This window comes from Mesocricetus auratus, unplaced genomic scaffold (genome assembly GCF_017639785.1).
Source record: "Mesocricetus auratus isolate SY011 unplaced genomic scaffold, BCM_Maur_2.0 Super-Scaffold_100022, whole genome shotgun sequence".
NCBI lineage: Eukaryota > Metazoa > Chordata > Mammalia > Rodentia > Cricetidae > Mesocricetus > Mesocricetus auratus.
In genome coordinates this window covers 2716239-2744172 of record NW_024429203.1, presented here as the reverse complement: position 1 = coordinate 2744172, position 27934 = coordinate 2716239, and the positions used below count along the sequence as shown (strand labels likewise).

The following is a 27934-nucleotide window of genomic DNA, read 5'->3' as shown; positions in this document are numbered from 1 at the left end:
CTTCAGTTCCCGCAGGCCTCGGGGGCCGCCGGGGCCTGGCAGCGGTTTCCCGGCTGGAGCTCAGCCTCTGCGGCACGAGCCGGTGGGACGTTGGCCGGGGTGCGCTGCGGGGCGGAGGAAGCGTCTGGCCGCCTCCTCCCAAGCCCGCCTCGGGTCGCGATGTCGTCCGGAGCCGGTTCTCGGCGGCCGCGGGAACCCGCGGAGCAGGAGCTGCAGCGGCGGCGGGAGCAGAAACGGCGGCGGCACGACGCGCAGCAGCTGCAGCAGCTCAAGCACCTGGAGTCCTTGTGAGTCGGCGGGGCCGGGACGGTGCGGGTCGGGGACGGTGCCGGCCGGGCGTGCGAGGCGCGATCGGTCCCGAGGGGGACGCCCTCGTTCTCCTGCACCGGCCGCAGCCGACGGGTGGGCGTCGCGGCCTGACGGGGCCCCGGCTCTCCTCGCCGGAGGGAAGCCGGCCAGTGTTCCCGGCACGGCGACCGTGGCGGTGGCGGCAGCTGCGTCCCGAGGCCGAGTTCTGAGCCCCGTGGCCCCCGGGCGCCGTGTGACGCAGACTCCGGTTCTCTGCCACCGACGGGACCGGCGGGAAGCTCTGGGTGGGAACTGCGGAAAACACGCGGGAAGGTGGGGGGGGCGCAGCCGGCCTGGGGTGAAGCCCCTTGACCTGCGGCGCCGGAGTGGGCGTCGTGCGTAGGTGAGGGAAGGTGACCCGCCTCGGCTCTGTGGACTAAGCCAGGATACAAGTCAGAAGCAGGGAGCAGAGGTTTAGGGCCCCTGAGCGTGGTAGACGCGAATTATGGGACACGAGGACAGGAAACTGTAGAACAGAGGTTTACTTGTTATGCAGACAAGTCCTCTCCCTCCCTCCGTCCTTTCCTCCCTCCCTCTCTCTCCCTGTATTTTCTCAGGTGCTATCCATCTTGTTTTTAGACTTGATTATTTTTATTATGTTTTGATGTTAATAAGTGGTAGAGCTTTTGACACCACTGTCACTGTACGGAGGTACATAGTATGTAGTACAATACTAGAAGTATATTTAGGGCCATTTCGGAAACTGTTGAGACTTCTGTCCCATATGTAGGCCATATATGTACTTGCACTATCTGTGTGCCTGGTGCCAGAGGAAGCCAGATGAATCCCCTGAACTGGACTTACAGTTGCGAGGAACGATGTGGATGCTGGGAACCAAACCTGGTCCTCTGCAAGAACAGTGAGTGCTATTAACCACTGAGCCATCTCTCCAGCGCCACTGGACAAACTTTTTATGAAACTCAAATCAACAACTTCAGCAGCAGTTTTTAATGTTCTGGGCCAGCAAGACGCCTCAGCAGGTGGAACAGCCCTGCTGCCATGCCTGATAACCACGGTCCAGTGCCCAGGACTCCCATGAGGGACGGCAAAAACAGACTCCCACAAGTTGACCTCTGACCTCTACACACATGCCTCGGCACACTCATAAAAAATGTAATTGAGTAAAATATTCTAACACAGTACTACACGTGATTGAACCACACTGGTATTAGAACCTTCTCAAGGAGTCCAACATCTACCAAGGATCAGCTGAAACGTCCAGCCTTGTATAGACTTTCCAGTTTGCCAACCCCCACGGTGACTGAAGCCTCTCCGAGGAGCTCTAAAGATCCATGGTGTGAACTATTTGAAGAACTTACTTAGATAAACGCATTTGATGACCCTGATTCACTCTTGTGAGGAGCAGGGAATTTAGTGACTACACAAAACTTTCAACGGTTAGTGGGAAAATAAGGAGAGTAGCAGTGCGGGCTGGTTGCTTCTAGCATCTTTGGGTACAACGACAAAGGAAAAGTCTGAACTCGGTGACGTAATTGAGTGGCTCCAGATGTCTTCTCTTCTGCAGCCGTAGAGCTGGGTTCCAGCCACTGAGAGGGTCAGCAGTTACAGTAAGGGCATGTTTGGGTAAGGAACTGGACCCTGCGCTTGGGATGGAGATGTGTGAAAGGACCCTACTGAGAATCTGAACCCTCAGATTCTCAAGGGTTTATCTCACCCGAGGAAGTAGTCTCTCCACCCTTAGCAGAGAATGCGTCCATCTCCTCATCCCTCCCCGTGCCCTTAGCATTGTCCTCTCTGCATTTGCCTAAGGATATCCGTTGTCTGCCAGACAGCAGTGACTTTCCTGGAAGAGATGCCAGGCTAGATACCTATGTCCCCCAGTGCCCACTGACACTTGCCTCTAGATGTGGCGCTATTTTGTTTATGCCTGAAAATCAGAGTGCAGAGCTAAGCCACCAGTTAGCCATAGAGGCCAGGCAGTGGTGGCACACCTTTAATCCTAGCACTGGGAGACAGAGGCAGATGGATCTCTGTACATTCAAAGCCACCCTGGACTACACGAGATTGAATCTGCCTAAAAAAGAAACAGAACTCACAAAGGTGATCCCAACAACTGGGATCACACCTTTAATCCCAGCACTAGGAAGGTGGAAACAGGAGTGATACAGCTGGGCAGAGAGGGGGAAGACGGGAGGAGACAGGAGCTCCGGGCAGAATGAGGATTCGTAGAGATGGAGTCAGTCTGAGGACAGGATGCCCCTGTGGTCTGAGCATCGGTAGAGGTGAGAACTCTAGTGACTGACCACTCTGCTTCTCTGATCCTTCAGCTTCCACTCCCTGAAAACTGACTCTGAGTTTTTATTATTGAGACCAAAGAGAATTCATGCTCCATCTAGATCTATCCAGACTTAAGGCAGGCTCCTGGAGGGGTGAAGGAAAGTGTAGTTCGTGAGGAGGTACACTGTATCACTAGAGAGCTTAATGAACTTGTCGATTCATTAAAGCAGAAGTCTGGGGAGTATGTGTGGGGATGGATTTTAAGGGTGTGGGATAATGGTGGAAGGAACATACAACGGGATCAGGATGAGTTTATTGAAATGGGCCCTCTGAGTGGAGATTCTGGTTTTAATATGGAAACTCATACTTTGTTTTTAAGTGTCAAAGGTTTGAATGGTTGGCTGAAGCATTTGCCAAAAGATGGGCTGCTGAAAAAGAGATGGAGATGCCTGATATCCCTTGTCTTAGTGTTGATAAAGCTAGAGTGGGTACACTGTGAAATCTAATCCTCTACAATAGGGAGGCCCAGAAAACATGTCCTTCACTAATCCTGTAAGAGGAAAAATGGTGAGGGGACACCAGCACATTTGAAGATCTTTGTGGTCACCCTTTTCCTTGTGCTCAACCTTAGGGTCGGATATGTTGCTGCTAGTTAGATGAATTAAATGTGATTGGTTTCATAGTTATCATAATGGGTAGCACAGGCAAAACTCTGTCCATAGTGGCCTAACCTATAATGGGCATGACAAAGTGATGTTTATGGTGGCATGTCTCCTTTGGGCCTTTGGTACTGGCTAATTAGTCATTGGTGATTTCAGGAGTGAAATAGACGAGAAGTCTACTATGTTTTTGTTTGATCTGTATAAGCAGAAGAATTCTCAAAAGAAAGACTACATTGGATTGTGGCAAGAGGGACTCTTGGCCCAAGAACCAATTTCCATATGAGCCCATTTGTAGACCCAGAATACCTTAAATGAAAGGACATCCAAGTTTCCCTGAGGAAGGACCTTGCTCAATTCACCAAGAGTTTACTGTTGGCATTTCTTCCATTTTTCCCAAGAAGGATGTATGGCCTTTTACAAGGGTGACTTACACTGGGAACTATCAGACTTTCCAGGGTCTATTGGATACTGTTCTGAATTGACAGTGATTCCATGAAACCCCAAAAAGCTCTGTGGACTTGCAGTTAAAGTAGGGGGTTATGGTATCAGGTAGTTAATGGGGTTTTGGTTGAAATCCAATTCATAGTGAGTCCCCAAACTCATCCTATATTTATTTCCCCGGTTCCAGAAGTTGGCAGGGATTCCCACATAGGTTCCCTGACCTGTGGAGTGAGGAGGGCCACTATGATTGGCAAGGCCAAATGGAAGTCATGGGAGTTGTACCAGGGAAAATAATGAACCAAAGACAATATTGCATCCCAAGAGGAATTGAAGAAATTAATGCCAACCATAAAGGACTTGAAAGATGCAGGGCTGGAGCCAGGTGGTGGTGGTGGATGCCTTTAATCCCAGCACTCAGGAGTCAGAGGTGGGTGGATCTCTGTGAGTTGGAAGCCATCCTGATCTACAGAGTGAGTTCCAGGACAGCCAGGACTACACAGAGAAACCCGTTTCAAACAAACAAAGACAAAACAAAAAAGATAGAGGGCTGGTGGTTCCTACCACATGTCCCTTTAACTCTCCTATCTGGTCTGTCTGGTGGATTGTAGAGAACTAACAACTGACTATCAAAAACTCAGTCAATAATAACTCATAATCCCAGTTCTGTACCCGATGTACCCAGTCAGTACTCGAGCAGATTAACACATCTGGTACGTGGTTTGCAGCTATTGATCTAGCAAATGATTTTTCTTTCTTTTCTTTTTGGTTTTTCAAGATAGGATTTCTCTGTATAGCCCTGGAAAGGATTTCTCTGTATAGCCCTGGCTGTCCTGGAACTCACTATGTAGACCAGGGTGGCCTTGAACTCAGAGATCTGCCTGCCTCTGCCTCCTTGAGTACTGGGATTAAAGGTGTGCTCCACCAACGCCCAGCTGCAAATGCTTTTTCTTAAGTACCTGTCCATAAGGACCACCAGAAGTTCTTTGCTTTCATTTGGCAAGACCAGCAGTGTACCTTTACAGTAGACCACTGTGTCATACTGTAGTTCAGAGAGATCTTGATCGTCTGTCTCACCCACAGAATTTCACACTGCTGTACGCTGTTGATGACATTGTGCTAATTGGACCAAGTAAGCAGGAGGTAGCAACTTCTTTGGATTTGTTGGTCATGCCTATGTGCATCAGAAAATGGGAAATAAATCCAATAGAAACTCAAGGGCCTTCTACCTTGAATTTTTAAAGTGAAATTCTTAGGATTCCAGTGGTGAGGGGCATGCAGAGATATTTCTTCTAAGGTGAAGGATAAGCTATTACACCTGGCCCCTCCCACCACCAAGAAACATTTAGCGGGCCTGTTTGGATTCTGGAGACAGCACATTCCCACTTGGGTGTCTTACTCTGGCTCGTATATCAAATGACTGGGAAAGCTGCTAGCTTTGTGTGGGGCCTGAAACAGGATAGGGTCTTCAACAGGTCCAGGCTGCTGTGCAAGCTGCTCTTCCACTTGGACCATGTGATCCAGCAGACCCGATGGCATTTGAGGTGTCAGAGACAGATAGGGATGCTGTTTGGAGCCTTTAGCAGGCCCCTTAAGTGAATCACAGCAGAGACTTTTGGGATTTGGAAGTAAGACTCTACCAATATCTGTAGGAAACTATTCTCCCTTTGAGAGACAGCCCTTGGCCTGCTATCAGGCATTAGTGGATACTGAACGTTTGACAATGGGCCACCAAGTTACCATGTAACTGAGCCAATCTTCAGGTATCTGGATATTATCTGACCCACTGTAATGGCTATTCTTGGCTGTCAGCTTGACTGTATCTGGGGTGAACTACAACCCAGAAATGGAGGGCACACCTGTGAGAGATGCTCTGCTTGGCTAGAAGTAGACAAATCCACTTCTAGTCCAGACCCCTGAGGAGGGAAGACACACTTCTGATCTGCATCTTGGGGTCGGATGACACACGCCTTTAATGTGGGCCACACCTTCTGCTGGAAGCCTGTATAAGGGCAATGGGAGAAGGAAGGTTTCGCTCTTTGCCTGTTTGCCCTTGCCTTGCCAGCACATCCATTCCTTCACTGGTACTGGAGCCTGCTTCTTCTGGATTCCAGAACATGCGGAAGGCCAGCTGAGTCACCCAGCCTTGAGCAACTAACTACTGGACTTACCAGTCACAGCTAGTCATTGTTGGATTAGTGGGACTGCAGCCTGTAAGTCATTCCAATAAATCACACACACAGAGACAGAGACAGAGAGAGAGAGAGAGAGAGAGAGAGAGAGAGAGAGAGAGAGAGAGAGAGAGAGAGAGAGAGAGAGAGAGAAGGAGAGAGAGAGAGAGAGATTCTTTCATTCTATAAGTTCTATGAGAACTCTGACTAATATAGCTGTAAAGTAGGACATACACAGCAACAATCCCTTATCAAATGGAGTGGTGTATACATGTTTGGGTCCAAGCAGGTGCTAATTGCCCAGGTAAAGTCCATGAAGAAGTTGCCCAAATGCCTGTGGTTTCTATTCCAGCTACAGAGTCTGCTGCACCCAAGTGAGAACCTATAGGGTTGTGAGGCGTGCCCTATGATAGGTTGAGGCGGAGAAGACTAGGGCCCCATTTACGGATTGTTCTGCGCCTTTACCCTAGCTATTCCTGTCATGGCACAAATGGGCCATGAACCAAGTGCCCATAGTGGCAGACGTGGAGGCTATGGGCTTAACACCACGGACTTCTCTCACCAAGGTTGACTTGGCTACGGCTGCTGCTGATTGCCACACCTGTCAGCAGCAGAGGCCAATGGTGAGCCCCAGATGTGCCGCCATTCCCTGGGATGACCAGCCAACAACCTGGTGGCATGTAGCTGCATTGGAGCACTTCCTGCATGGGAAGGTCAACATTTTTTCTGAACTGGAACAGAGATTTATTCTTGCATGTAATGCTTCTCTGTGGGTTTACCGAATGCTTTCTCCACCATTGTGGTAATCAACACAGCATTGTTTCTGACAAGGAAACTGATTTCACAGCCAGGGAAGTGTGACCTTGGGCACACGTTTTACCATGTTCCCAACATCCTGAAGCAACTAGCCTGATAGAATGTTGAAATGGCCTTTTGAAGGCACAGTTAAAATACCTTTCAAGTGGCAGCAGCCTGGAGGGCAGGGGTGGGGTCCTCCAGAAGGTGGTATATGCTTTGAATCAGGGTCCAGTATGTGGTACAGTTTCTCCCATAGCCAGGATCCACTGGTCCAGGATTCAAGGGGATGAAATGTAATGGTTCCATTCACCATCACCTCTAGTGACCTACTAGAGAAAAATTTGCTTCCTATTCCTGCCACCTCTGCTGGCCTAGAAGTTTGGGTTCCAGAGAAGTGAGCTAGTGCCGGGAGCCACAAACGCACCACTGAACTGGAAGCCCAGACTAGCCTCTGGCCACTCTGGGCTTCGGTGCCTTTCAGCCAACAGGCTAAGAAAGGAGTAACGGTATCTGGAGGGACGGCTGACCCAGGTTACCATGGGAGATTGGCTGTCTCTCCGCATGGAGGTCAGAAGGGTTGTGTCTGGAGTGCAGGAGCTCCTTGAGGGCTTCTCTTGGAGCTGCCTTGTCCTGTGATTAATGTCAGCTACAGCAACCCAGTGCAGACAGGATGGAAAGGGCACAGACCCTTCAGAATGAAGGTGTGGGTCACTCCTACAGGGAAGAGCCGAGGCTGCTGAGGTGCTGCTGAGAGTGGAGGCAGAGGAAGGCAGTGGTAAGTACCAGCTGAGGCCATGTGACCATCGCAGGAAAGAGGATTGTAATTGACAAGTGTTTCTGGCACATGTTTGTCATATATGTACATATATTAAAGTATATTTTGTTTTTTAATTTCTTCATGTAATATAACAGTCCATTGAGATAATATCAGTGGTTATTATCACATTTAAGTTATGAGACAATATAAGAGTAAGCATTCCTCAAGGTATGTCACCACCTATTCTAAAATGATCTGAGGTTGTACATGGCATGGTTATATCATGTTAGGTAGAATTCTGAACTGTTTATTGTTTTTGTTTAGACATAAAAACATGATATAAGGTATGGCTGCCTGGGGCCAGCCTCCAGCATCACAGCTCAAAAGGAGTCCACAGCATCAAGCATAACTTGACTTTTCTATCTAAGGGTTAGAGCAAAAAGACAGTCACACTCACCTGAGGGTTTCCTTCTTTATTCTCTCTTCTGTATCCTTTCCATGTTCTTTCTACTGTATACTTTTTTTCTGTAGCTTATATACCCCACAAAGTTTTTCAAGCACTATAGAAATTACAATGTGGCTAAATTCTGTTTTTCAAGTGAATGATTATAATGGATAGAGGAAAAAGTTGTTTTTCATCTCCTTTCCATGATTAAGCATTTTATGTGTTACAGGTGAAAAACAAATGACCCCAAAAACCCACATACATTCATACCCAAGCAGCTTGTTACAGGTTAATCATGTGGGCAAGCAAAGTGCTCTTCTCAGTCAGGTCTTTTACTGTCAGGCTGCATTTTGTAATTATTGAAGGTAATCTTATAAGGAATCTTAAAGGAATCACAAACCTAAACTTTTATATATGAAAAAGAATCAGTCTGCTCTACTTTAAATCTTGAAGGTGCATACCCACTCATCAATAGTTTCTTATGCCAGGAGATTGAGGGCAGAAATGGGTATAAGGAATTAATCATCACCTTTGACCATCATCCAACCTTAGCAAGGAAAGTACATCAGGTAATAGCAATTGGGCTGCTTTGTATTTTTGACTTCAGCTATGTGTCCTTGTGAACTTTAGATTATTTTCTGGGGTTTTTCATCTCAAAGCAATTATCGAAACATCTAATCTAACCTGAAGTTATTTTAAAGCTTTGTTTCAGCTAATGATGCACACTGAAACTTGTAACTGTCTTTCAACATTAAAATGAGAGGAATTTGAGCCAATCTGGTCCTGGAACTCAATTGTTTTCTTAATCATTAACTACGATCTATGCTGTGCAGCTCCTTAGGTAAAACGCATAGGCCCGAGCTGTGTAACATTTCCTTGTATTTTTATTCATCAAAACTCTGTATAAACAAACATTGTTATCAGTTAGACAGTCCACCTTAGGGAGGGATCATCTTCATAATAATCCACAGGTAACAATGCTCAGGAGAACAGGATGTTTCCATGAGATGAACAACTACAGGCAGTGGGGATGCCTTACACCCATCACACCATGCCAGATACCAGAGAAAGACGGCAGCAGCAAACATGGAAAGTCGCAGCAGGAGCAAAAGATATTCCGGGGTCTGGTCTTAAGTGCTTGCCTGTCCAAAATTGACCAATCAGAGTTTCGTCCTGGTGGGCTGACACCTTGGACTTCAGTTCCCGCCTGCTCCTCTGGCATGGCCACCAACAATAAGGACTTGTGATTGGCGTCGAGTTAAAAAGGGGTGGACGTGTGATGGCTGGTCTTGGTTACTGCCTTGACTACATCCAGAGTCAACTAAAAACCAAGAAGCTGGGTACAACTATGGAAGATTTCTTTAATCAGGCCATTTGAAGTAGGAATGCCCACCCTAAGTCTGGGACACACCTGCTGTCAGTCCACATAAAGGACATAAAAGAAGCATTTTGTCTGTCTGCTGGCCCTCACTGTCTCTGTCAAGTTCATCTATCCTGGTTTGCAGGCATTCCTTTGCTGGTATTAGAACCTACATTTGGGAAATTGCAACATAAACCAATAACAAGCCCAGGCATCCAATCTTGTTAACTGAACAACTGCTTAATGGCCTTTCAGTTGGGAGACAGCTCTTGTAGTAGTCAAACCACAACATTTAAGCCTTTCTAATAAAGGAGAGAGAGAGAGAGAGAGAGAGAGAGAGAGAGAGAGAGAGAGAGAGAGAGAGAGAGAGAGAGAGAGAGAGAGAGAGAAAGAATTCAACTCTGACTAATACAACAAGTATAAAAATAGCATTCATGAAGTCAAAAACATTTACTTGTTCTGAGCATCCTGGTCTTGTTTAGGTGATGTGTGTTCATTAATTTTTCTTCGTTTTCTTCTGTCGCCTTCATTATCCCTTTTTACTTGCCCTTTGTGCAACGTTGAAGGTTGAACTAGGGCTTTGTGGGGCTTATATCTCTAGATCTCCCTCGATTTTATATTTTGAACTGAGGTCTTATTAAGTTACCCACTGTGTGGTCCAAGCAGCCCATGAATTTGCCATATCTTTCTGCCTCCACCTCCCTAACAGCTTTATTACAGCCTTGCAACATCATCCCTGGCTTGCCTTGTATTTTGATTTCTGGTTTACATGTTTTTATTTACTTATGTGTTTGTGTGTACCTGCATGAGACAGCCTTTGATATCACCCCTGGGAGGTGGTGATCCAGTGGCAGGGTCTCTCAAAAAGTTGGCCAAAACCTCACCATGCAGGCTAGACTAACTGGCCAGTAAGCCAAGGAGTTTACTCGTCAGTGCCTCCCCAGCTCTGGGGCTTTAAGTGTGTACCAGTATGCCCAGCTTTGCTCTGCTTTTCTATGGGTTTGGGGGATTGAACTCAGGTCCTCTTGCCCACAAAGCATGTGCTGTACCAGCCGAGGCCCGTATCCCCAGCCTGTGATTTTGTTTCTTCATTCTCTTTGGGATCTCTGCTTACATTTAATAGTGAAACACTACAATGTTAGCCATGGTGTTATACACTAGGAGGGTTGTGTTGAGTTCAAGGCCAGCCTATGCTACATAGTGAACTCTAGGCTACTGTTGGAAATGTAAAGTGAGAAAGAGGGAAGGTGCTCATTCCGTGTTTTGTTTTGTTCTGAGGTTCTGTGTAGCCCTGGCTGTCCTGGAACTCTGTGCAGCCCAGGCTGACCTCGGATTCACAGACACACACCTGCTCTGCCTCCGGAGTGCTGGGATTTGCGCACATGCCTGGCTTTCATTTACTGATTGGCAGCTTCAGCATAGGGGCTCAGGCTGCTGGGTGCTCTTTATTCCCAGTGTCAACAAGGAGACATTCCTAGGTTTCTAAAGTTCTCTGCAAAGCGTCTTCCATCCTGGGCCTGAAGTTAAGGGTATGTGTGTGTCTGCCATGAATCTGGGGTAGAAGAAGGAACTATCCATGCTCAAGGGTAGGAAGGAAAGAGAATGCCGGTTGCCTCAGTGTCTTGTATCCATGCTCTGAGTATACCTTCCGAGGACCTTGGCTTCCTCTACCTAAAGACGTCTCTTAATTTGTTCCCACATGTGTTTAGATCAAGACTGTTGTTTGGGATTGGGGTCCCTTGGCTTTATTATTCTCTTACTGTCATTTTAAATGCTGCTGGGAAGACAGAGTGTTTGTGGGAAGTCAGCCGGCCATGTTGAGTGGGAGCACCTACAGATGAGCTTCGTCCTGGTGTGCCCCTCAGGATTGACTCAGTTGTCTCCACAGCACTTGTCTCTCTTTGACCTTGGGCTACTGACGGCATCTGAGTGTGCTGCCCATCCTTCAGGTGTCTTATCCTAGTTGAGAGCTGAGCTACATAGCAGGCATCTTGTCCCTAGAGCTCCTTGGAGCAGCCGCAGAAACAGTTTTGTGGGATGGAGTATGTTTAGTGAATGCTTCAGATAAATCCCACCAAGCATTCAACACAAAAAGTAGTCTAAAGTGGGGCTGCAGAGACGGCTCGGCAGGTAAAGCACTGGCTGCTCGTGCAGAGGATGCAGGTTCAGTTCCCAGCACCCACTCAGCAGCTCACACCATCTGTGCCTGGTCCAGGGTCCTGTTCTGACCTCTGCAGGCACCAGGCATTCATGGGTGCACATACATAGAGGCAAAACACTGATGCATGTTAAGTTTTAAAAATCATTGTAAGTACTTCACAGAATAAAGATGACTTAGTTGTCCCCAAAGACTGTAATCCTAGCACTCAGAAAGCTGAGACAGGAAAATGGTGCCTGTGAAGCCAGTCTGGTCTCTGGAGAGACACTGTGTCTGAGAAGACAGTCATCCATGTGTTATTCGTGAGTGAGTGAGTGAGTGAGTTCTGGGTCCATGTCCTCCGGAGATGTTCTTTCCTACCAGGATTGACCACCTCGCTTCTCACAGAACAGCTCAGTCCATTCGCAGTGACATCGCAGCAAGACCTCCGGTATAAAATGGAGGTTGTTTCCCTTGTTTTAAATCTTAAGAACTAACTACACAAGTTCACTTCTCCTGTGGTCCCAGCCCCAGGGGACTGAGGCAGAAAGACTGCCAGCAGCTCAAGCCTGGCCTGGGCAACAGAGTAACGCCCTGTCCCATCAGCAGCAATAGCAAAATTAACCAGAGATGTTTCCTTCATGTTTGCTTTTTTAGAGAGGGACTCACCATGTAGTCATGGATGGCCTAGAACTCACTGTGTAGACCAGGCTGACCTCAGACTCATAGAGATCCACATGTCTCTGCCTCCTGAGTACTGAGATTAAAGGTGTGGCCACCACACTTAGCCATCCCTACATTTCTTAACTGTCACAATGCAAGTTTAATCTATTTTTGTAGCACTTAAATAATATTTTGAGGTATAGTATCTTTTTGTATGTGTTACATTAATGAATTTATTTTTAACAAACATTGATAACCGATAAACTTACTTTAAACTTAAGAAAACATCTATACAATACACTTTTATGAATACTTTTACTAATAATAACACATTTGTGATTTATCACATTCCTTTTACAGTGATGAGATACATCTTGTTCATGCCTTTGGACCTTGTTATAATTGGCCATACATTGCTTGGTCATCACTTAGAGCTCATTGATGGATTTGGGGAGTCATGTGCTTTACTGCCCAGTTCCTTTTAGTCCTGATGCACAAGGCTTTGATGGTGTTGGTAATGAAGGGATCTGAGGGACTGCATTACCTAGTCATATGTCCAGGTTTGCTGAGTTAGTCTCCTGCCACACTGTAGCTTTCCTTTTGAAACTTTTTTGAATATCTGCTTTGGGAAAGGCACTTGTGCCAACTCTAAGAAGCTAATTTTGATCCCACCCAGCCATTTACTTCAGAACCTTCAAGGGCTAGGCCCTTCCTTCCCCTGGCCTTTCAAGGGCTCTGGATCCATGGCATTTCTAACCCATCAGTGTACTGGTTAGTTTTTGTCAACTTGACACAAACTAAAGTCAGCTGGGGAAACAGAACCTCAACTGAGGAATGGCCTCCATCAGATTGGCCTGTGAGAAGTCTGGGGACATTCTCTGGATTAATGATGACTGTGGGCGGGACCAGCTCACTGGAGACAGTGCCACCCTGGACACTGATTGTGTAAGAAAGCAATCTGATCAGCCCTGGTCTCTGCTTCAGTTCCTGCCTTGGCCTCCTTCCCTCAGTGATAACCTGACCTGACCTGACCTGACCTGACCTGACCTGACCTAACTTAACCTAACCTGACCTGACCTAACCTAATCTAACTTAACCTAACCTGACCTGACCTGACCTAACCTAATCTAACTTAACCTAACCTGACCTGACCTGACCTAACCTAATCTAACTTAACCTGACCTGACCTGACCTAACCTAACCTAACCTGACCTGACCTGACCTGACCTGACCTAACCTAACCTGACCTGACCTAACCTAATCTAAGTTAACCTAACCTGACCTGACCTAACCTAACCTAATCTAAATTAACCTAACCTAACCTGACCTGACCTAACCTAATCTAAGTTAACCTAACCTAACCTGACCTGACCTAACCTAATCTAAGTTAACCTAACCTGACCTGACCTAATCTAATCTAAGTTAACCTAACCTAACCTGACCTGACCTAACCTAATCTAAATTAACCTAACCTGACCTGACCTAATCTAATCTAAGTTAACCTAACCTAACCTGACCTGACCTAACCTAATCTAAATTAACCTAACCTGACCTGACCTAACCTAATCTAACCTAACCTAACCTAACCTAACCTGAAGCTCACTTACTCCCTTCTCCAGGTTACATTTGGTCATGGCATTGGTGACAATAACAGAAAGCACCTATGCCAATCCCTACCAAGTTGTTTTTCCCACACCTTAGATCAGAAAACAGAAAGTCATTTCATTGTCCACTAGTCTGTTTCCTTGTTTCTCACACCTAATTTTCATTTTTCTTCCGAAGACCCCTTAGCCCGGCATAAAAGAGGCAGGACAAAGAGAGGACATATCCTTGTGCTTTTCTGTCCCTTCTGGCCATCGAGTGATAGCAGTACTTCCCAGGGAGGGGTTTAGAGAGGTGAGACACAGACTAAGTGTCCTGTGTCACTCTGAGTGTTGAGCGTCATTGTTCTTGTGCAGCCGCCTGCCCCAGATGCAAACATTCCGAGGCTGGTGAGCATCCGACGCGGTGGGTGTGGGTGTGGCAGGGGACCTCCGAGGAGGCCGTCTCTGCTTTCCAGAGTGTGTTTGTGCACTTGTTTTCTGTTGACATGTTTGATGAAGATTGCTTTTTGTGTTTCATTTTCTAGTTACGAGAAACCACCTCCTGGGTTTATAAAGGTAAGCAACTGTAGGCCTGGTTACTCTTAAATATACTTGGGGACTTAGTGGTTTACTAGGGGAAAATGGTGTATTTTTAAATCTCCTTATATGAAAACATTGTTTCTTTTCTACAGATACCAGATGGACCCTAATTTTGGTCTTTGTCCCAAAACCTATGTATATCTCTCTAGTAATTTAGTCAGCTATCATACCGTGTCCCAAGGAACTAGTGCAAACACACAGGAGTCCCTGAGCTCCCTTTCTGAGTCTGTGGCAGTCTCTCCATGAAGCTCTGCTCTCCCTCAGCCAGCTCCTCAGTGCAGTTAGGGCTGGAGTCTGAGAGCCCTCAGCCGAACCTGGAAGGACAAACTGCAGCCTTCAGGGCAGGACCCCCTGCAGCCTAGCAGCAAGGGTTGGGTGTTTTAGTCACGGGGACACAGAGAAGCAGCCAGAGGCCAAAAGACTTTCAGTAAAAGAAAGAGTTTAAATAACCAGAAAGTAAAGAAAAACACTTTGGTTCTGAATACAGTTATTCACTGGTGACAATCCCCATCAGAGATATGAGTGACCGTTAGGAGACAAGGTAGGACAGACTCATGAAGGTTGTCTTCTGACTCCACCTGCATCATGGGAAGAGTTTGCCTTCCCCTAAAAGAGCTATTTTAATGTAATCATCTATCTCTAGTATTCTAGAGTACCTTTTTCCTCCCACAGACTGTGAGGATGAAACCTGTTTGACCTGTTTTATGTCAGTGTGGAGGCCACAGGTCTTCAGGCATGGGCTTGGGCTTCACAGTGAGGCGGAGCTATTTCTCTTGTGTAGTTCTTTCCTTGATAGCCTGTCTCTCCCAGTTCCCAGGGGATGTTATTAAGGGAGGGTATTGCCACACAGTTAAGAGGAAGTCAGACAACGATAGTCTCCCATGCAAGAAGCAAGAGCAGTCTTGTTTTGGCTTTGGTCTGTTGGTTTTTTCGGTTTCAGTTTGTTGTTGTTGTTCTGGCTTTGTCCTGTTGTTTACACACTGTTATCTTCCTGTAGGAGGATGAGACAAAGCCAGAAGACTGTATACCAGATGTGCCGGGCAATGAACACGCCAGGGAGTTTCTGGCTCATGCACCAACTAAAGGACTCTGGATGCCACTTGGGAGAGAGGTCAAAGTTATGCAGTGTGAGTGAGCACGGGTTTGAGGGATGTCTCTGTGGCAGTCTGTCTTGTCACTAAACAAGATGCATGAGGGTGGGTAAGTCATGAACAGGTTTATTTGACTCACAGTCCTGACAGCTGCAGGGTCTATACAGTGTAACAGCAATGTCCTGGCCTATGTTCCTGCTTGCATCATACTTAATGGAGAAGCCAAGGGAGAGTATTCTGAAGGGAAACCCATGCAGGCAGTGATGAGATGGGTGTGGCCTACATTCCTATTAGTGAGGATTTAGTCCGATTGACCAAAACCTGCCTCTAAGCTCTCAGCACCACATCTTTTTTTTTTTTTTTTTTTTTTTTTCGAGACAGGGTTTCTCTGTGGCTTTGGAGGCTGTCCTGGAACTCGCTCTGTAGACCAGGCTGGCCTCGAACTCACAGAGATCCGCCTGCCTCTGCCTCCCGAGTGCTGGGATTAAAGGCGTGCGCCACCAACGCCCGGCACCACATCTTAAAGGGTCCTCTACCCTGTACTACCACATTGAGGACCAGGTTTTCAACATGAACCTTTGGGGGACAAGTTAGATCCAAACCACGGCACACATCTGTACACACTGGTTACATGTTGTGTTTGACGGTACTGTAGTCTTTTATCTGGCTTGGGGAATCTTAGTGTGTGTGTGTGTGTGTGTGTGTGTGTGTGTGTGTGTGTGTGTGTGTACATAAGCACTTGCATTTGCCCCATGCATGCATGATGGGAGCATGCCTCCTCAGAGCCGACACAGGTTAGATCTCTGCTTCAGCTTGCTCTCCTCTGGTCAGGTCTTGCTATGTTGTCTAATCTTCCTGCTGCAGCCTCCTGAGTAGGTAGATTTACTGATGTTCATCGTCACACTCAGCTCTCCTCAGCCTTTAAAAGCCTAAATGCCCAGGCCCCAGGGCACACAGAAGTGAGAAAGTGGGTTTCTGGGATCTTCCCAGACATGTGCACAGCTCTAAATGACCAGGGTCTCAGTCAGGACCTGTGAGAGTCTCCAGTGGTTTCCGTAAGCGCTGGGTCTTGAGTGCCCTCTCGATAACCAGCCTGCTATGTCTTAGTTTGCTTGGGGAGGAAAGAGTTTATTTGGCTTCTATATCCTAAATCACAGTCCATTGAGGGAAGTCAAGCAGGAACTCAAAGAGAACAGAAACCTGGAAGTTGGAGCTGATGCAGAGGCCATTGGAGAAACGCTGCTTACCGGCTTACTCTCTTGGCTTACTCAGCCTGCTTTCTTCCTACACCCAGGACTGAACCACCAGCCCAGCCCAGAGGAGGGCACCGCCCATAGTTAGCTGGGCCCTCCTGTATCAATTATCAGTCAAGACATTCCCTACAGACTTACTTACAGGAGACATTGCCTCAAATGAGGTTCCCTTTTCCAAAATGATTAGTTTGTGTCAAACTAGCCAGCATGGGCTGGACGCTAAACAAGCCATTATTTTCAACCACTATTCCAAAAAGTTGTCGTTTCTATAGAATGAATGATGTGCCTAGGCAAGTAACTTATAGGTGTGGCTTTTCCAGGGACCTTTGAACTGATCACATAGTGGCAGTGCCATGTGACTCTGTCTTTTTAAGGAGCTTAGATCTCATTCAGACTGTTAGTGACCTACTGTGAGTGGCCCAGTTCAGACACCACAAGCGCACTCTTCACCAAGGTTGGGTGGATTTACTGGAAATAACATTCCTTAGATTGTTGTATTGGAAGCAGATATTCAGTGTGACCCAAATAAACAGGAACAGAGGGAAAGTAATTCAGTAAGGCCGTTTCTATTTATAAAAAGGGTGTCCCATGGGCTGGAGAGATGGCTCAGCCACTAAAGGCTAGGCTCACAACCAAAAATGCTGTCCCGTGACCTAAACCAGGCTACCAAACACACTGTGGCAGTAAGTGCACTTGATTGTATTCTGATGCAGGTGTGACTGTGCCTTTTCCCCACTGGACGGGACCCAACGCCACACGCTTTCATGATTGACTTGTTTTAAGAGAACAGAAAATCTGGGAGGGAACAGTAGTAGCTGGGACTCCTGGAGTGCTTGCAAGGTCTTTGGATAAGTTCTACCAGACTAAAAGACTCGAATGCCAGGTGGGGCCTGGAGACATGGTTCAGCAGTGAGAGCCTCTGACGCTCTTACAGAGGGCCCAGAGTTGGGTTCCCGGCACCCATTTGGGGGCCCAAAAGATCCGGGGCTCTCTTTGACGTGCACAGGCACTGCATGCAGGTGACCCACAGACATATATGCAGATAGTGCAACCATAACATAATAAAATAAAAAGTTACAAGGTTTCACAAGACGGGACAGCTACCTTTGATAAATTGTTTTTCTCACAGTGAAAAGCCTGTGAGGTATTTGCAAGAACCTAAAGACAGTTGTTTTGGACAGTGCTACTATTTTCATTACTTGTTGAGAAGATTTTTGAAGGTTTGTTTTTCATTATGTGTATATGTGTGGTGGTAAGGAGGCATGCGTGTGATTGCAGATGTGAGAAGATTTTTGAAGGTTTGTTTTTCATTATGTGTATATGTGTAGTGGTAAGGAGGCGTGTGTGTGATTGCAGATGCCCTGAGAGGACAGAGGTGTCGAACTACCCGACATGGGTGCTAGGAACCAAAACGTGGGTCTTTTGCAAGAGTGATACCTCATTTTAACTGCTGAGCCCGCTCTCCCCAGGGCTCTCAAATTTGTTTTTGTTATTTTGAATTATGCGCATATGTTTCCTTAAACTAGAGTCCCAACATGGTTGCTAGGAACTGAACTCAGGTCCTCTGCAAGAGTAATAAGAGCTCTTAACCACTGAGCCCTTTCTCTATCTAGCCCCTGTTTGTTTGTTTGTTTGCTTGTTTGTTTGTTTTGAGATAGACTCCCATTCTATAGTTGGAGCCTGGCCTAGAACTTCTCATTACTTTTAAGAAAGAACAGATTGGGGCTGGAGAGACAGCTTAGCAATTAAAAGCACCTTGTTGCTGGTGCAGAAGACGTGGGTTTGGTTCCCAGTACCCACACTATCACTCACAACATTGTCACTCCATAATTCCAGAGTACTTTCTTCTGACCTCTGAGGACACCAAATGCACATGTAGTGTACATGCAGGCAGAACACTCATAGAAATACAATAAGTAAACAAAAAAGAATGATTTATGAAGGTTATCCCTGGCCCATCTTGAGGGACCTCTGTGTGCATTCTTCATTAATTGGATTCCCATTGATACCATGTGTTTACAGACTGTCAGGAGTCCTGTGGTAGCCCCACAATGTGTTCTTGTCCGTATTTGCGTATGATGATCTACAGTTTCTGAAGGCAGGGAAGATGTTTTTGTGTTTGTTTCCTCACAACCATTTACACACTTCTTCACCAAATGATAGAAGCTGCAAGTCCTACAAAGCAGACCACACATGGACAGGAACCTGCAAGTGTCCCAGTTCTGATGTTAAGTGGTTCTGGGCCTGGAGAGGTGGCTCTGTAGTTATGATGGCTGTTTGTCCTGCCTACTTTTGTATTGCCATAATAAAATACATGTATCAGACAACTCAAAAAACAAAGTGTTTGGTTTGGGGCTTACTTCAGAGAGCGAGGCTGTGAACATCATGCCGCAGGCAGATAGAGTTCTGGGGCAGTTGCTGAGAGCTCATGTCTCATCCTCAAGCATGAAGCAGAGAACTAATTTGGAATGGCATGGGCTTTTGAAACTTCAGAGCCCAACTGCAGTGACAAGGCCACACCTAATCCTTCCCAAACACCAACTGGGAGCCAAGGATTCAAACATGAGTCTCTGGGGGCCATTCTTATTCCAACCAAAACATTACTCTTCCAGAGGGCTGGGATTCCATTCTCAGCACTCAGTGTCTCTGTCTTTCAGGTTAGGTTGTGTGGTTCTAATGACACTGAATTTTAAGAGAATCTGTTGTTTGTTTGAAAGAGACTCAAGCTGGAGAAGCGGCTCAGCATAGAATGCATAGTGCTCTTGCAGAGGCCATAGTTCAGTTCCCAGCACCCACACCAGGTGGCTCACAGGTTCCAAGCATCCCACATCCTCATCAGGCCTCTTCAGGCACTGCGCTCACACGTGCAAACCCACACTCAGATACATACACATAATTAAAAAAAAATTTTTAAAAAGCAAACAGTCAGGTATTATGGTGTGTGCCTTTATGTCTCTGGATTTAAGGCTAGCTTTGGCTACCCAGTGAGGCTCTGTCTTAAAACAGGAAAAAATGAGGTTCTATGAAGCTTGATATAGTAGTGTGTCCTCCAAGTCCTAGCACTTCAGAGGCAAGTGTCACGTCTAGAAATTGGAGCCTAGACTCTGTACCTGGGGGTGGGGGCGGCTTTGTACATGGTTTACTCAACCTGAGAAAGACACTGTGGTAGTGAAGCTGGAAATTTTACTCGTAGCCTTGAGCATGCAAAGTCATTCTCTTTCACTAACCTAAACCCCTAGCCCTTAGAAGCAGAGCCATTTCACAAATAAAAGGATTCACTCTCCTCCCCCTTTTAACCGTTTTCATGTGTATGTGTGTGCTTGCATGAGTTCATGCACACCCCTGCATACAGCAGCCCACGGAGGCCAAAAGGGCCCTGGATCCCCTGGAACTGGGATTGCAGGTGGTTGTGAGCCACTGTGTGGGTGCTGGGAATCGCTGACTCTGTCCAGCCCCCGCTGCACTCTAAAAATGGAGCAGAGCACACTAGGATTGCCTCGTAAATATTTGATGATGGAGCATTTACTCCTAACTTCACAAGATTCAAGGAAGCATGAGCTACCCTTCATTATTTCCTGGGACCTTCGTGTTTTGTTTTTTTTATCGTTAATCCTTTGTGTTTCAGAATTGGAGTCTAATATGAAACTTAAATCTACTGAAACATTATCTCAATGAGATAAAACATATTTTACAGAATTGTTTTTCTTTGGCTTTAGGTTGGCGTTGCAAAAGGTATGGCCATCGAACAGGCGACAAAGAATGCCCTTTCTTTATCAAAGGCAACCAGAAGTTAGAACAGTTCCGAGTTGTAAGTAAACCCTGCACTGTTGATATTAACAGTTACCACAGATGGTGAACGTTAGGAGATAGGTGGTCACTAGTGAACATGTGCTCTATAAATACACACCCCTCTTATACATTTGTAACAGATAACCTCTTTAGCAAAAAGCTAACTGGGGGCTGGATATGTAGCTCCTATAGTAAAGTACTTGTGCAGTGCACAGAGCCCTTGGTTCTAGCCCCAGCACCACATACAGCAAGCATGATGGTACTTGCCTGTAATGCCATCACTTGGGAGGTAGGGGCAGAAGAAGTTCAAAGTCATGAGTTCAAAATCAACCTTTGCTACTGAGTGAGTGTGAGACCAGAAGGGAAGAAAAGGGAGGGGAAAGACTCTATTAAAATGCTCTCTGTTTCACAGGTCATCAGTTTGACATGGAGAACAGAAAGTTCAGGACTAACCTGAGCAGCTTAGTGAGATCTTGTCTCAAACTGAGAAAGAAAATTTGAAATGACTGGAGGTGGATGTAGACAGCTCTGGTGGCATGCTTGCCCAGCATGGACAGAGTCTGAGTTCAGTCCACAGCATTGCAGACGCAAAGACAGACAGACAGACAGACGATAGACAACCTGAGGAACAGTGATTCATTTTCTCAAATCCAACACCATGTATTCAACCCTTCTTTGTAGTTTACGATCTATAAAATTCACATTTCTTACTCAGGTGAGGGACTTTTGTTCCTGTGTAAACTTAGATGTGTCTTTGGAGCTGGAAGTGTGTATTTGCTAAGATAAGACAGCTAGCTCTCCCATCTCCTCGCTGCACTTTCACGAATCACCTCTTGGTATGCATTCACATCCAGTAACCAGTTCTGCCAAGTAAGGCTTGATCTGTGAATGTACTAAGGTTATCAGTATCTCCAGACTGAAATCAGCAGGGCTGGGTGTGGTGAGCTGTGTCTGCAATCCAGCTCTTGAGAAACAACAGAAAGACCCTGGTGAGGCCAGCTTGGGGCCCATAGCAACAGCCTCTCACATAACAAAACATCAAAGTGCATTCTCCAGGGAGCAGGGAGATGATTTCACGGATAAAATAGCCCTTGGCAAACAAGCACAAAGATGGGAGGGTAACTCTCCATCATCCATGCCAATGCTAGGTGGGCATAGCAGCCCACCAGTGCCAGCGTTCAGGGGGTAGAAAGAGGATCCCTGAGGAAACTAGCTGGTTAGAATAGCTGTCTTGGGGGCTCTGCTTCAACTGAGATACCTTGCCTCAATGAATAAGATGGAGCGCACTGGAAAAGATTCCTAAAGTCAGACATGGGCTCTGACTTTTGCACGTACACACACACACACACACACACACACACACACACACACACACACAAAATTCTCCAAAAAGACAATGAAAGAAAAAGCATTGTCTAGACTCTGTGAAGCTAGAGCTTGAGCCCAGGGCCCCCCGCATTCTAGGGGAACACTGTGTACTCCCTACAGTCCCAGACATAGAATTATGTTCTGATGTTGAAGCCTGCAGATTGTTAGGGGAAAGGGTTCATGAAATCCTAAGTGAAAAACACCCTGTGGTTGTGTGTAGGCATCCATACCTGTAGTCCCGTCACTCAGAGACAAGGCACTTCAGTCTCTGAGCTTGAGCCCAGCCTGGTCTCCAGAGCAAGTTCCAGGCCAGCCAGGGGTACACAGTGAGGCTCTTTAACAAAACAAACAAAAACGTTGCATATATCTTATGGCTCAAATTCTTTATAAAATAAACCAAAAACCAGCCAGGCAGTGGTGGTGCACACCTTTAACTCCAACAGTAGGAAGGCAGAGGCAGGTGGATCTCTGTGAGTTTCAGGCCAGCTGGGTCTACAACATGAGTTCCAGGACAGCCAGGGCTGTTAACACAGATAAACCCTATCTCAAAAAATGTTTGAATAATAATAATAAAATATACCAAATTTAACAGTAATTACCCCTGCTTGATGAGAGTGCAGATAAGATTACTCTTACACACGTGTGTGCATTACCCTGCTTGATGACAGTGAAGATTTAAGGTTACTCTTACACACGCGTGTGCATTACCCTGCTTGATGAGAGTGCAGATTTAAGGTTACTCTTATACACGTGTGTGCATTACCCCTGCTTGATGAGAGTGCAGATTTAAGGTTGCTCTCACACACGCGTGTGCATTACCCTGCTTGATGAGAGTGAAGATTTAAGGTTACTCTTACACACGCGTGTGCATTACCCTGCTTGATGAGAGTGAAGATTTGAGGTTACTCTTACACACGCGTGTGCATTACCCTGCTTGATGAGAGTGCAGATTTAAGGTTGCTCTCACACACGCGTGTGCATTACCCTGCTTGATGAGAGTGCAGATTTAAGGTTACTCTTACACACGCGTGTGCATTACCCTGCTTGATGAGAGTGCAGATTTAAGGTTGCTCTTACACAAGCGTGTGCATTACCCCTGCTTGATGAGAGTGCAGATTTAAGGTTACTCTTATACACGTGTGTGCATTACCCTGCTTGATGACAGTGAAGATTTAAGGTTACTCTTACACACGCGTGTGCATTACCCTGCTTGATGAGAGTGAAGATTTGAGGTTGCTCTCACACACGCGTGTGCATTACCCTGCTTGATGAGAGTGCAGATTTAAGGTTACTCTTACACACGCGTGTGCATTACCCTGCTTGATGAGAGTGCAGATTTAAGGTTGCTCTTACACAAGCGTGTGCATTACCCCTGCTTGATGAGAGTGCAGATTTAAGGTTACTCTTATACACGTGTGTGCATTACCCTGCTTGATGACAGTGAAGATTTAAGGTTACTCTTACACACGCGTGTGCATTACCCTGCTTGATGAGAGTGAAGATTTGAGGTTACTCTTACACACGCGTGTGCATTACCCTGCTTGATGAGAGTGCAGATTTAAGGTTGCTCTCACACACGCGTGTGCATTACCCTGCTTGATGAGAGTGCAGATTTAAGGTTACTCTTACACACGCGTGTGCATTACCCTGCTTGATGAGAGTGCAGATTTAAGGTTGCTCTTACACAAGCGTGTGCATTACCCCTGCTTGATGAGAGTGCAGATTTAAGGTTACTCTTATACACGTGTGTGCATTACCCTGCTTGATGACAGTGAAGATTTAAGGTTACTCTTACACACGCGTGTGCATTACCCTGCTTGATGAGAGTGCAGATTTAAGGTTGCTCTTACACAAGCGTGTGCATTACCCTGCTTGATGAGAGTGCAGATAAGGTTACTCTTACACACGCGTGTGCTCTCTACCAGCTGAGCCGCACTCCCAGCCTGTGTTTCCAAGTGCTTAGACCTTTCAGTCTTGCTTCTAGCAGTGGTCAGCTCCGGGCATGGTGTCTTTCTTTTTTTCTCACTTTTTCTTAAAATTTATTTTGTATGGATGCGAGTTTGCATTTGCCACGGCACTCATATGGGAAGGTTGAGACAACCAGAGAGTCAATTCTCTCCTACCCCATGGGTCTTAGGGATCAAACCTACGTGGTCAGTCTTGCTGACAGATGTCCCTCAAGCCGTGTTGCTGACCCCATGTCTGTGAGTAGAGGCACATGCTGCCAAGCCTGCTGGCCTGAGTTTGATCCCCAGAACCCACATGGTGGAGGGAAAATGAGACTTCTGATAGTTGTTCTCAGACCTCCATGAGCAAACAGTGACACGCAAGCATGTACACATTTTTGTGCTTTTATACACACACACATACACATACATATACACACACATACATACACTCACACACACAAATGTTAAAAATAATGGGGCTGGAGAAATTGCTCCATTTAAAGGCAGTCGGCCCCTCTTCTGGAGACCCATTCCATTTCCAGGACCCAAATGAAGCAGCTGACATCTGCTGTGACTATAGCTCCAGGGAACATGACACCCTCTTCTGACCTTTCATGGGCACCCCCATATACATGGCATACATTCACACATGCACTTAAATGAAAACTAAAATGCTGTTTAAAACATAAAAGCACACAGATTTGCAGAGAGCAAGAGTATGCATTAAAACCAAAGCAACAGTACACACTGGGCTGAGTCTTCTGTGGAGAGTGACACAGGAGAGCCGGGCATGGTGGAGCACCTTTAATCCCAGCACTCAGGTACAGGCAGCAGATCTCTGAGTTCTGGGCCAGCCTGGATTACATAGTGAATTCCATGCCAGCCAGGGCTACATTGGTGAGATCCTGTCTCTAAAAAATAAACCACAGAAAGACTGATCCAGGGCCACCCACATCCAGGGATGGAGGACCCGGTTCTGGCCTGTGGCTTTCTGTTAGGGGCCTAAAGGACAGAGGGTTTCCGGTCACTAGGCATAGAGTAGTTCTCTATTTTGATTGACAGATTAAGTTACATAACCATTTCTGTTCCTGAGCTTGTCCCTCCCCATCTTATGTAATCATATGCACACACATTATACATTGGCCTAACATGGTAACTAAGCATTCTCCCAAAAAGTTTACGTAGGGGCTTGTCATCGTGGCACACACCTTTGATCCCAGCACATGAGAGGCACATGTGAGTTCAAGGCCAGCCTGATCTACAAAATGAATTCCAGGACAGCCAAGGCAGAAAAGCCCTCCCTGTCTCTCAAAAAAATAAAAATTAAAGTTTTTCCTTATCACACATGAACCTGAAACCACCTGTCTAGGCTCCCCTGGATCTGCATTTGTACCTTCATGTTAGACAGAATCCATGTGTGCTTGGAAGTCACTGTGAAGAGGAACTTAGTTCATTGTTTAGAGTAGGGTGTGTGCACAGGCTGGAAAGTGCATAGCCCAAAACAAGGGGAGCCCCAGGCTTCTAAACTAACCTCTCTGCTTGCCTGCCTCAAAGGTGGCACCTCATGCTTGTAGGCCCAGCACCCAGGGGAAGCAGAATTACCTTAAGTTAGAGGTCATTATTTACAAGTTTTAAAGATTTATTTATTTTTATTTTATGAATGGATGTTTTACCTGCCTGTCTGTGCAATGCCCAGAGAGGCCAGGAGAGGGCATCAGATCCCCTGACTGGATAGTGCTATATGTAGATTTGGAATAGAAACCATGTCCTCAGGAAGAGCAGCCAGTGGCCATCTTTCCAGCCCCTCCTGTGTTTCTTTATATGGGATATTTAATTATTTCTGGTATATTCTAATTGTATAAGTATTTTATAGCCTTAAAGTGCTTACAGTAATAACCCTGGCTGTAGTGGCACACAGCTGTAATCCCAACATTCAGAAGGCTGTAGCAGGACTGCCATGAGCTAGAGGCCAGCCTGGTCTACATAGTGAGTTTCAGGTCAACAGAGAACTGTAGCAAAACACAGTGGGACTCTCATCTCCAAAAGCCCAAAATAATGTAATTATAGTCTTCTAAAGGGATTAAAATAAATTGTAAGTGGTGGTTATTGCTTGGGATCCCAGCGCCTGGGAGATTGAAGCAGGATCGACATAGTATGAGGTGACCCTGGATGACAGAGTGAGAGCTCGTCTCACAATAAGCAGGGACTGGTGACAAAGGCTGTAATCCAGCACTTTAGGGGGTGGAAGCAGGAGGGTCAGGGTCAAGCAGGTGAGGACAAGGTTGTCCTCGGTGTCACAGAAAGTTCAAAGCCAGCCTGAGCTACATGGTAAAGTCTTGTCTGATTGAGAGAAGAAACTGGTACACTAACATCAGTACAGGGAGCTAACTGAGCCCCAGCACTCAGGAGGCCTAGGAGGGAAGATCAACAATTCAGGGCCAGTCTGCGCGCCACATCCCGTTTGAAGGCAGTCAAGGCTAGAGTCTCAAACTAAACAATAATGACATCAAATCCCAGGGTCAGTTCATAGAGGTTAAATTTTTACATGCTAAAGCAGTTCATGTTTACTGATCACAATGTAACCTTCTCTAACCCTTAAGGCACATGAAGATCCGATGTATGACATCATTCGAGAGAATAAAAGACATGAAAAGGATGTAAGGTAAGGCTGTCCCATTGTTAACCAAAGTCCTCTTCAAATCTGAAACTATACAGTGTCTTAAAAAGTGTTCTAATATCTGGGGGACCATTTGTAATCCCAGTCCATTAACTGAGTAGCTGGGAGAACAAGATTTATCACTGGGTAATGAGTAGGCCGGCTTTTACTACAGTTCCCTAAATAAGCAGTAGGCATGCCTTGAGTTGTGGACAATCACACTGTGCTGTATCTTTAGGGTGTGTGTGTGTGTGTGTGTGTGTGTGTGTGTGTGTGTGTGTGTGTGTGTGTGCGCGCTCTTGTGTTATCTTGCACAGTGTCTCACCATGAAGCTCAAGTTGGCCTCAAATTCTAGACTTTTCTGTGTCAGTCTAAAGAGTGCTGAGATGACAAGCATATCGACAAAATTAAGGAAGGGGTGTGGCTTTGTTAGCAAAGTACTTACCTATCATGTATGAAGCCCTGGTTTTGGTTCCATCAACAGAATTGCATATACAGGTATTATAATGCACACCTGGACCACTACACTTGGGAGGTGCAGGCAGGAGGTTCAGAAGTTTAAGGTCACCTTGACTACGTAGGAGTTGAGGCTAGGCTGGAATACACTGGGACCCTTTACCCAGAACAAAAAAGGTTGTTTTCTAATTGGGTGTATTGTAGTTCTCAAGAAGCTGCGTTACTATGAAACAGCAGTGGGAATGTTTCGATGGGTATGCACTTGCTAGAAGTTACAAGGGCCACGGGAGTTTTCACGGGTATTTAGGACAAAGGAGAGGGTTATCTTTAGCAAGGTAGTTATTCCTGATTTCCCCAGCTCAGGGCTGCTCTTAAGTGGAATGTCGTTGTGATGAATCTGTTTAGGATCCAGCAGTTAAAACAGTTACTGGAGGACTCCACCTCAGATGAAGATGAGAGCAGCTCCAGCTCCTCAGGCAAAGAGAAGCGCAAGAAAAAGAAGAAGAAAGAAAAACACAAGAAAAGAAAGAAGGAGAAGAAAAAGAGGAAGAAACGGAAGCACAAGGCTTCCAAGTCGAGTGAGAGCTCAGATGACAGCTGACGGCAGATTCTCAAAACCCCCACAGGCCAAAGAACAGAGCCACCCCTGAGAGCGACGGGACAGGACTAGGAGGGGACACCCAGCACAGCTGCAGATTGTCACCACCTCTTGGTACAAGTGACCACCTCAGGGCAGGCGGGCTCCCGGGTGCTGCTCCCAGCAGCATCTGTCCTCTGTCCCCGACGGTCGCTTGTGTCTGTGATTGCTTTAATGGGCAGGGGAGGTGATGAAGCGACTCTAGGGTGCTGCCTCAGCTTTTGCCCTGAGTGTGGCACCTCAGTTCCCATGGACTTCAGCATGACCCTTCTCTGTGGTTCAGGATAATAAAAGTTCATGATTTATTTTTTAAATGTAGTCATTATGAATTCAGGCAGGTGGTCCAAGACTAAAATCTACACACTCCTTTTTTTCACCCCTGTTCCGGTTGGCTCACAGTTTGCATTAGAGTTTTTAATAAATAGCTCATGTAGACCTAGGTGTATGCAATTCCAGCCCTGGGAGAGATTGTTTTATTTCATTTTGAGACAGGGTCATAGCTCTGTCTGGTCCAGAGCTGGCTATGTTAATAGGC

At 46.3% G+C, this 27934-nt stretch overlaps 1 protein-coding gene across 1 annotated transcript; it reads left to right on the top strand.

Moving 5' to 3' along the window:
* Positions 1-27713, top strand: Rp9 (RP9 pre-mRNA splicing factor). Its single transcript, XM_005078580.4, has 6 exons — positions 1-287; positions 14146-14176; positions 15198-15327; positions 20261-20352; positions 26251-26312; positions 27168-27713. Exons 1-6 carry the CDS (start codon positions 160-162, stop codon positions 27361-27363), a joined length of 639 nt encoding a protein of 212 aa, XP_005078637.1. The 5' UTR covers positions 1-159; the 3' UTR covers positions 27364-27713.
* The last annotated feature ends 221 nt before the right edge of the window (positions 27714-27934 follow it).

Excerpts from the sequence above, each read along its gene's own strand:
- Rp9 (XM_005078580.4), top strand. The coding sequence starts at position 160 with ATGTCGTCCGGAGCCGGTTCTCGGCGGCCGCGGGAACCCGCGGAGCAG. Across the intron at positions 15,328-20,260 it reads AGAGGTCAAAGTTATGCAGT|GTTGGCGTTGCAAAAGGTAT; the intron begins GTGAGTGAGCAC and ends CTTTGGCTTTAG. Across the intron at positions 20,353-26,250 it reads AGTTAGAACAGTTCCGAGTT|GCACATGAAGATCCGATGTA; the intron begins GTAAGTAAACCC and ends CTAACCCTTAAG.